We start from the raw sequence: 10,880 nt of genomic DNA, 5'->3' as shown, positions 1-10,880 counted from the left end.
ACCGGGCTTGTCCCTGGCCCTGTCCCATTACTGGGCTTGATGACCTGTCCCTGTCCCACTAACAGATGTCTTGTAGAGACACTGGAAATGTGTCCAATCGTGAGTTCATGTGGACATGGCTGGCCGTCGATGTTAATGTTTTCATATGGTTGTTTGGTCATGTTTACATGTACAGAGTGGATGTGGTAATATGGTGGTAATGTTTTCATGTTTAATACAGTGCAGGTGTGAGAATGTGCAGGTAGGTTGAGTGACACACACACACACACACACTAAAGAGAAGTGATCATGTCCCGTATATGAGCCAATAACAACACATCCAGCTGTCCCTGATCTCACTCATTATCTCTCTTCCATCTTTGTCTCTCTCTCTCGCTCTCCCTTTCTTTCTTTCATTCTTTCTTTCTTTCTTTCTTTCTTTCTTTCTTTCTTTCTTTCTTTCTTTCTTTCTTTCTTTCTTTCTCTCTCTCACTCTCTCTCCACCTCTCTCCAACTCGCTCCACCTCTCCCCCCCACCTCTCAGGTGTGGTCATCATGTTGGGGATGTATCTGTCCGTCCTATTGCTCCTCCCCCTGGCCTCGTCCATCCCCTCCCCCTCCAGACCTCCCCCAAGACCCTGCAGACGATGCTGCGACCACCTGCAGCCCCCAGAATCTTCTGCTGCACACCCTGCTCACCATGCTGCCGCCACGCCAGAGGTCCATACCTATATCAACATGACAATACTCAAAGGTAGGGGACAACACACACACACACACACACACACACACACACACACACATCAATACATTATCAGTATCTTAGATGACCAACCTCAAAGGTACAGTACAAAGAAACCTCCCAAGTCAACAGACAAGAGGAGTTATAGGCATTGCCTTAGAGCAACGTTTCCCAAGCCAGTCCTCCAAAACTAGCCTTTAAAAGGATGTCACAGCTTGTTCAAAAGAAGACACTTGGCAGGATCAGTAATCAGCAAGGCCAACGTTCTTAAAGAAGAAAGAACACATACAGAAGAAACAGGGATTCAAATAGAACACACACACACACACACACACACACACACACACAGACACACACACACACACACACACACACACACACACAGACACACACACACACACACACACACACACAGACACACACACACAGACACACACACACACACACAGACACAGACACACACACACAGACACACACAGACAGACACACACACAGACACACACACACACACAGACACACACACACACACAGACACACACACACACACACACACACACACACAGACACACACACACACACACACACACACACACACAGACACACACACACAGACACACACACACACACACACAGACACACACACACACAGACACAAACACACAGACACACACCCACACAGACACACACACACACACACACACACACAGACACACACAGACACACACACACACACACACAGACACACACAGACACAGACACACACCCACACAGACACACAGACACACAGACACACACCCACACAGACACACACACACACACACACACACACAGACACACACACACACACACACACACACAGACACACACACACACACCCAGACACAGACACACACAGACACACACACAGACACACACACACACAGACACACACACACAGACACACACACACACACAGACACACACACACACACACACACACACACACAGACACACACACACACAGACACACACACACACACACACACAGACACACACACAAACAGACACACACACACAGACACAGACACACACAGACACACACACACACACACACACACACACAGACACACACAGACACACACACAGACACAGACACACACACACACACACACATACACACACACAGACACACACACACACCCACAGACACACACACACACACACACACATACACACACACACACACACACACACACACACACACACACACACACACACACACACAGACACACACAGACACACACAGACACACACACACACAGACACACACACACAGACACACACACACACAGACACACACACTCTTCAAAGAGATAAAGGCCTTGTGAGGACATGTGTGTTACCTTTCCAAGCCTTATTCCCCTATAATAGTCCAGGAGATGTTTTGTTTCATCTGGTGTGTGTTTATGGTTTCATCTGACCCTATCCCAAAACAACAGGTAGTTACGTTCCTCTGACCCTATCCCAAAACAACAGGTAGTTACGTTCCTCTGACCCTATCCCAAAACAACAGGTAGTTACGTTCCTCTGACCCTATCCCAAAACAACAGGTAGTTACGTTCCTCTGACCCTATCCCAAAACAACAGGTAGTTACGTTCCTCTGACCCTATCCCAAAACAACAGGTAGTTACGTTCCTCTGACCCTATCCCAAAACAACAGGTAGTTACGTTCCTCTGACCCTATCCCAAAACTGTCACGGTTCAGACAGACGACAAGAGGACCACAATTGCGTCACACCAGAAAGTTTATTAAAACTTAAGGGAAAAGGGAAGTAGGGAGTGAGTGAAGGCTCCAGGGGTTACTGGGAATAACAGGGATTCCGTCCAATGTGCTGGGTCTGTGCCCCCCCCCAGTGGCAGCGATGCGTCCGATGACGCCGGTGGTTGGTGGTCCAGAAGTCCTGGGGGGGAGGAAACACAGACACAACGGGGCGGATGAAACAAGGCAGAAGTACAGTTCAAGGGAAATCCAAATACGTTGTAGCAAGGCAGAAGGCTGGTCAGAGTTACCGGGATCGAAGAGTAGTCAGGAGTCGTAATGGCAGAAAGCAGGTCTGGTTTTCCTGGGGCAGAAGAGTATCCAAGAATCAGGCAGGTCCGGGGTCACAAAACAAGGGTGAGCCAGAAGCGCGAGCAAACAGGTTCCGGGTGTGAGCTTTGCAGACGATCTGACAAAGGAGAGCTGAAAGACAGGGCTTTAAATACTGGGAGAGGTTAGTGGGTAATGCAGCGCAGCTGGCAGAGTAATTAGAGCCGAGCAGAGCAGGGACAGGTGGAGCTAGTAGGCTGAGTAGAGAGAGAGTGGTGAGCAGAGTGGAAGATAGTGGAAACAAATTAAGGTGGTAACCCGGTGGAGTGAGAGGGCTCATGACAGAACCCCCCCCCCAAGGGACGGCCCCAGAAGTCCCAAGAGCAACACCACGCCGGGCGGGAGGAGGGGAGCCGGAGGAGGGCTAGAACTCCTCCGAACGGTCCGAGCGAACGTCCTCATCCTCGGAGGAAGCCGGAGGGCCGTGGTCGGGAGATGGGACAGGTCCCGAGACAGGATCAGGCACAGGACAGGAAGCCGAGCGGGCAGGACGGTTAGGGATCCCTCTGGGGCGGCCCCTACGGATTGCAGGTTGATCAGGATGCCGTTGGTGGAAGGCGGTGATGAGAGTCCTATCCACAATCCGACTAGCTGGCACCCAGGTCCTTTCCTCAGGTCCATAGCCCTCCCAGTCAATGAGGTACTGGAGACCCCTACCCCTCCGTCTGGACCGAAGCAGGCGGCGGACGGTGTAAACCAGACCACCATCGACGAGCTGTGGAGGAGGAGGACAAGGCGCAGCAGGGACCAGCGGACTCTCATGAATGGGCTTAATCTTAGACACATGGAAAGTGGGGTGCACCCTCATGGAATTAGGCAGTTGGAGCCGGACAGCAGTTGGGCTAATCACTCTTATGATAGGGAATGGGCCAATGAACCGAGGTGCCAGCTTTTGCGACTCCACCCTGAGTGGCAGGTTCTTTGACGACAACCACACCCTTTGACCAACATGGTAGGTGGGAGCAGGGATTCTCCGACGGTTGGCCCCGGTAGTGTAGCTGGCAACGGATCTGAGGAGTGTGGCTCGGGCTTGTGACCAGGTGCGGCGACATCGACGGGCAAAAGCAAGTGCAGATGGGCAAGTAACCTCCCCTTCCTGGCTGGCAAATAGAGGAGGCTGGTATCCATAAACACATTGGAAAGGGGACATACCGATGGCAGAGCAGGTCAGAGAATTGTGTGCGTACTCCACCCATGTCAATTGCTGCGACCAGGAGTGGGGGTTGCGTGAAGTCATGCATCGCAGTGCCTTCTCGAGCTCCTGATTTGCCCGCTCTGACTGCCCATTGGATTGGGGATGGAATCCGGAAGTCAGACTGACTGTGGCTCCCAGCAGGTGACAGAACTCCTTCCAAAAAGCGGAGGAGAATTGTGGACCACGGTCAGAAACTACATCCTTTGGCAGTCCGTGGATCCGGAAGACGTGTTCCAGGACCACCTGGGCGGTCTCCTTGGCGGTTGGGAGCTTGGGGAGGGGAATGAAGTGTGCCATCTTGCTGAATCGGTCAACTATGGTGAGAATGACGGTCATGCCACTTGAAGGGGGCAGCCCCGTGACAAAGTCAAGGGCGATGTGAGACCAGGGACGTCTGGGCACAGGCAGGGGCTGCAGCAATCTGGCTGGGGGCTGGCAGGACGACTTGTGTTGGTTGCAGATGGGGCAGGCTTGGACGAATTCCCGTACATCCTTTCTCAGAGAGGGCCACCAGAACCTCTGGGCGAGCAGGTTGTAAGTGCGGGTGGAGCCAGGGTGACAAGCTAGGCGGGAGTCATGTCCCCACTGAACGACCTGGGACCTCAGGTTTTCGGGGACAAAAAGGCGGTCAGCTGGGCAAGTGCTGGGACCTGGCTGGTTACGGAGAGCTTCCAGCACCTGTTCCTCAACAGCCCAGGTCAGAGCTGCTACGATGCAGGGACTTGGCAGAATCGACACAGGATCCTTGGAGGGGTTGTCATCCTTCTGGAATTGACGGGAGAGGGCGTCTGGCTTGGTGTTGCGTGATCCAGGCCGGTATGACAGAGTGAAATTAAACCTGGTGAAGAACAGGGCCCAGCGGGACTGCCTGGAGTTCAACCGTTTGGCCGTGCGGATGTACTCCAAGTTCTTATGATCGGTCCAAACGAGAAATGGAATGGTGGACCCCTCCAGCCAGTGACGCCACTCCTCCAAGGCAAGCCTCACAGCCAGCAGCTCTCGGTTCCCTATGTCGTAATTGCACTCAGAGGGGGACAACCGACGTGAGAAAAAGGCACAGGGATGGAGCTTCCTATCCTCCGCAGCCCACTGAGAAATCACAGCACCAACTCCCACATCCGAGGCGTCCACCTCCACAATGAATTGCCGGTCCACATCAGGCATCTGGAGGATGGGAGCGGAGGTGAACCTTACCTTGAGGGTACTGAAGGCCTTGTCGGCTGCTGGGGTCCAGGTGAAGGGTTGCTTGGTGCTGGTTAGAGCAGTGAGAGGGGCAGCAACGGTACTGTAGTTCCGGATAAACTTTCTATAGAAGTTAGCAAACCCCAGAAACTGTTGCAGCTTCTTTCTGTTCTCCGGAACTGGCCATGAAGTGACTGCTGATACTTTGGCAGGATCCATTTGGATACTTCCCTCTGCCACTATGTACCCCAGGAAGGCCACTGTCTTGACGTGAAACTCACATTTCTCTGCCTTGGCGTAGAGGGAATTCTCCAGAAGACGATGAAGGACTTGCTGGACATGGCGGGTGTGTTCAGACAGGTTTCTGGAGTAGATTAAGATGTCATCCAGGTAAACGAAGACAAACTTGTTTAACATGTCCCGCAGTACATCATTCACTAGAGCCTGGAACACAGCAGGAGCATTGGTGAGGCCAAAAGGCATAACCAGATACTCGTAGTGGCCTGTTGGTGTATTGAATGCGGTCTTCCATTCATCTCCCTCCCGGATCCGCACTAGGTGGTAAGCGTTTCTGAGATCCAACTTGGTAAAAACAGTGGCTCCCTGGAGCAACTCAAAAGCAGAGGTGAGCAGAGGCAGAGGGTAACGGTTTTTCACTGTGATGTCGTTGAGTCCCCTGTAGTCGATGCAGGGGCGAAGAGATCCGTCCTTCTTCCCCACAAAGAAGAAGCCAGCACCAGCCGGAGATGAAGATGAACGGATTAATCCTGCGGACAGAGAGTCATTGATGTAGTCCTCCATGGACTTTCTTTCAGGAGCAGACAACGAATAAAGACGGCCCTTTGGAGGGGCTGTTCCAGGGAGGAGGTCGATGGCACAGTCGTACGGTCGGTGAGGGGGCAGAGATGTGGCTCTTGCTTTGTTAAACACTTCTCTGAGACCATGGTAGCATTCTGGGACATTGGAGAGGTCAGGAGCGGAGTTAGTAGGTACTGGCCGAGGGGGTAGTGCGGCAGCAAGCAGGCAGGTTCGGTGGCAGTCCTCTCCCCACTCCCTGATCACCCCGGTCACCCAGTCGAGCTGAGGGTTGTGCCGGCGGAGCCATGGGTAACCCAGGATGAGGGGTTGGCCTGGAGAGGGGAGCAGGTGAAACTGGATAGTTTCTTGATGGTTTCCGGACAGACCCATCAAGACCGGGGCCGTGACATGAGTGACCGATCCGAGTAAGTGTCCGTCCAGTGCCCGGGCAGGAATAGGAGGTGTCAAACGGAGGTTCTCCAGTCCCAGTTGGCGTGCCAGCTTGATGTCCATTATGTTGGCTTCGGCGCCAGAATCCACCAGAGCAGCCAGGGTGTGAGTTGAGTCAGAGAGGCGGAGGTGAACTTGCAGCAGGGGTTTGCGGTCGGAGGACTGGATGGTCATTGAGCTCAACCGGACTCCCCCTATGCCCGGTGAGCTTCGGCTTTTAAAGGGCAGGTTACCACACGATGTCCATCACCTCCACAATAGAGGCAGAGGTTTGAGGTGAAGCGGCGCTGGCGCTCTGCAGGAGTGAGAGAGGCTCGCCCAATCTCCATAGGCTCAGACTGATCAAGCTGACTTGGGTGAGTGGCAGTAGATGACAGGAGCCCAGTCGGATCTCTCCGAATGCCGGTAGTTGGTGGACCTTGGCGCCCCCTCTCACAACGACGGGTCTGTATCCTTCTGTCGATCCGGACAGTCAGTGCGATGGCTTCATCAAGAGTGGAAGGCAGTTCATGGGAGACCAACTCGTCCTTGATATAGTCAGCCAAGCTATGGAAGAACGCGTCCACCAACGATGGTGTGTTCCAAGAACTTCGTCTTGCCAGGGTTCGGAAGTCGATGGAATGGTCTGCGACTGTACGTCTGCCTTGTCGAATACTGAACAGTTCACGAGACGCCTCTGCGGTTGGTGAATCCAGGTCAAACACCTTCAGCATCTCCTCAGCAAACAGGTCGAAGGTTGCACATGCGGGGGTTTGACGTTCGAACTCTGCTGTTCCCCAGAGTCGAGCTCGGCCCGTCAGGTGAGTGATGGCATACCCGACTTTAGCCCCCTCCGTGGCGAAGGTCCTTGGCTGCAAGGAGAACTGAAGTCGGCAGCTAGTCAGGAATGGCCGGACCTGGGTAGAATCGCCGTTGAACCGCTCGGGGTTTCCAATCTTGGGTTCCGGAGCAGCGGCTGCAATGACCGGGGCAGGTAACTCGGAGGCAGGGCTGGTGGGCAGACTGCCTGGAAACGGGCCGGTGGGCGGAGTGGCTGGGGTAAGGTTGGTGAGGAGTTGGATGATCATGGCGAGTTGTTGTTGCTGCTGCTGGAACTGCTGCTGGTACTGCTGGAACTGCTGATGCTGTTGGTGGCCGACCTGAAGCAGAGAGGTGATGTCGCCGCTCATGCGGCCTAGCTCTCTCTCAGTGTGTTCCAGGCGTAGCATGGCGGTGGGTTGCTCAGGTTCGTCGGTTTCCATGTCGGGGGAAGTGTGCGCTGAGTCCATGATGGTCAGATCGTACTGTCACGGTTCAGACAGACGACAAGAGGACCACAATTGCGTCACACCAGAAAGTTTATTAAAACTTAAGGGAAAAGGGAAGTAGGGAGTGAGTGAAGGCTCCAGGGGTTACTGGGAATAACAGGGATTCCGTCCAATGTGCTGGGTCTGTGCCCCCCCCCAGTGGCAGCGATGCGTCCGATGACGCCGGTGGTTGGTGGTCCAGAAGTCCTGGGGGGGAGGAAACACAGACACAACGGGGCGGATGAAACAAGGCAGAAGTACAGTTCAAGGGAAATCCAAATACGTTGTAGCAAGGCAGAAGGCTGGTCAGAGTTACCGGGATCGAAGAGTAGTCAGGAGTCGTAATGGCAGAAAGCAGGTCTGGTTTTCCTGGGGCAGAAGAGTATCCAAGAATCAGGCAGGTCCGGGGTCACAAAACAAGGGTGAGCCAGAAGCGCGAGCAAACAGGTTCCGGGTGTGAGCTTTGCAGACGATCTGACAAAGGAGAGCTGAAAGACAGGGCTTTAAATACTGGGAGAGGTTAGTGGGTAATGCAGCGCAGCTGGCAGAGTAATTAGAGCCGAGCAGAGCAGGGACAGGTGGAGCTAGTAGGCTGAGTAGAGAGAGAGTGGTGAGCAGAGTGGAAGATAGTGGAAACAAATTAAGGTGGTAACCCGGTGGAGTGAGAGGGCTCATGACAAAAACAACAGGTAGTTACGTTCCTCTGACCCTATCCCAAAACAACAGGTAGTTACGTTCCTCTGACCCTATCCCAAAACAACAGGTAGTTACGTTCCTCTGACTTAGAAGCATGGCACACACATGGACATGCACACGCACATTTTCTAAAAAAAACTCTAGATTAATTGAAATCCTTGTTTACAGTGTGTGAGGGAAGGAGGGAGGGAGGGAGGGAGGCTCCCAGAAGGCAGTATTCACCTGACACTGAAACACACACACACACAGATAAATACACACACACACACACAGATAAATACACACACACACACAGATAAATAAACACTCACAGATAAATACACACACACACACTCACACACAGATAAATACACACACACACACTCATACAATCAAGCAGTGCAGTGTGTGAGAGGATGTATACTAATTCACTGCGACAACCCAGTTTAGTTAGAAAAGAGGAACTAGCTAACTATATGTCACGCCCTGACATAGAGATCTCTAGTTGGTTTGGTCAGGGTGTGAATATCTATGTGTAGATCTATGTTGGCCGGGTGTGGTTCCCAATCAGAGGCAGCTGTCGATCATTGTCTCTGATTGGGGATCATACTTAGGCAGCCATGTTGCCTACCTATGTTGTGGGATCTTGTTTCTGGTTTGGCTTGTTTATGTGTAGCCCTTTAGAACTTCACGTTACGTTGCTTTTGTTGTTTTGTCGGTGTTTCTATAATAAACAACTATGTACGCATACCACGCTGCACCTTGGTCCAATCCTTTATACAACGAACGTGACACTATATTAAGACTATATATATATATATATATGGAGACTAACTATGGCTAACTAAGTCTACTCTCTAAATTACTCTCTAAAAGTGGTATTAGTTATTATAAAGCACAATGTCCAGATGCTTTTTAAATTCTTGTCCTACTGATAGTAATCATGGCTTGAAGGGTTAACTACAGATCTAGGGTTACACCATCCTAACCCTAACCATCACTATCTAGACATCAGAGAGAATACTGACCTCACATCAGTGCTAAGAGGCGACTGTATCTACAGCAGGATCATTTAAGCAGGATCTGGACAAGAGGGGGCCTGTTTAGATCAGGTGGTTAAAGCATCAGAGATGTCCATATATGGTCAATGGGTGTGGAAAATCCACTAAGCCCTTGGATAAGGGAGCACACACACACCAGAAGAGAGGTATTTCCTTGCTCATGCTAGCTCAGATAGAAACTCCATATGTTCTTTCTCTTTCCCTCCCCAGGTGATAAAGGTGACAGAGGAGATAAAGGAATGCCAGGGAAAAACGGTAAAGGGGGTCCTCATGGTTACCGGGGTCCCATGGGTCCTCAAGGGACCAAGGGCCAGGCGGGCGCCCCGGGAGATGCCTGTAAGCTGCAGCACTCCTCCTTCTCTGTAGGGAGACGTAAATCCCTCCACAGTATAGACTACTACCAGGCCCTGGTGTTTGACACGGTGTTCGTCAACCTCCACGAGCACTTCAACATGTTCAAAGGTAATTAATTGAAGAACCACAAGAAGACACACTGTTTTTCACACACTTTTTTCAACATGTTCAAAGGTAAATTCTACTGCTACGTCTACTACTACTTCAAAGTCACTGGTGTGCAGGCTTTTGTTCCAGCCCATCACTAATAATAAAAAAACACCCGATTCTAACACGTCACCTTTCTCTTTTCTCAAGGTACATTTTACTGCTTCATCCCAGGATCAACTTCTTCAACATCACTTATTTGCAGGTTCTTGTTCCAGCCCAGCACTAAAACACCTGACACTGACACTAACTAATCACTTTCTCCTTCCTTTCTCTCAAGGTAAATTCTACTGCTTCATCCCGGGTATCTACTTCTTCAACGTGAACATCCACACGTGGAACTTCAAGGAGACCTACCTCCACCTGATGCACAACGATAAGGAACAGGTGATCCTCTACGCCCAGCCCAGTGAGAGGTCCATCATGCAGAGTCAGAGTGTTATGATGGACCTGGCGCTGAACGACGAGGTGTGGGTCAGGCTCTACAAGAGGGAGAGGGAGAACGCTGTCTATAGTGATGACGTGGATGTCTATATTACCTTTAATGGATACCTGTTGGCGCCTAGTGTCCAGTGATCAGAGTGGAGGGAGAGGGGGAGGAAACTCTGTGTTGGATCTTGGTTGTCTTATCATGCCTAAAGTTCAGTGATGAAAAAGGAGGAGAGAAGAGAGAGAGGGAACTTGCGCCTGTGTTGGATTTTTTATTTTGCTTGTGCTTATGCCTTCAGTGCTCACCAAATTCAAATGGAAACTCAGGGTTGATTTTGGTTGTCCCTTTGTAGTGCCTTCAGTGCTCATCAAATGGAAACTCTGGGTTGATTTTGGTTGTCCCTTTGTAGTGCCTTCAGTGCTCACCAAATGGAATGTCTGAGTTGGATTTTG

The 10,880-nt window shown here is 51.5% G+C and overlaps 1 protein-coding gene across 1 annotated transcript; it reads left to right on the top strand.

Annotated features, from left to right (window-relative positions):
- Positions 1–534: 534 nt before the first annotated feature.
- On the top strand, positions 535–10,574 carry LOC311120103 (complement C1q tumor necrosis factor-related protein 1-like; the record flags this gene model as incomplete). The annotated part of the gene is made up of 3 exons (XM_084194718.1): positions 535–733; positions 9,708–9,959; positions 10,279–10,574. The coding sequence occupies 3 exons, from the start codon at positions 535–537 to the stop codon at positions 10,572–10,574; spliced, it is 747 nt and encodes a 248-aa protein (XP_084050844.1).
- Positions 10,575–10,880: the final 306 nt, after the last annotated feature.

Source organism: Coregonus lavaretus, assembly GCF_964263955.1.
Source record: "Coregonus lavaretus genome assembly, contig: HAP1_SCAFFOLD_8193, whole genome shotgun sequence".
NCBI lineage: Eukaryota > Metazoa > Chordata > Actinopteri > Salmoniformes > Salmonidae > Coregonus > Coregonus lavaretus.
Note: the sequence above shows the minus strand (reverse complement) of the source record. Positions and strands in the feature narration are given on the sequence as shown.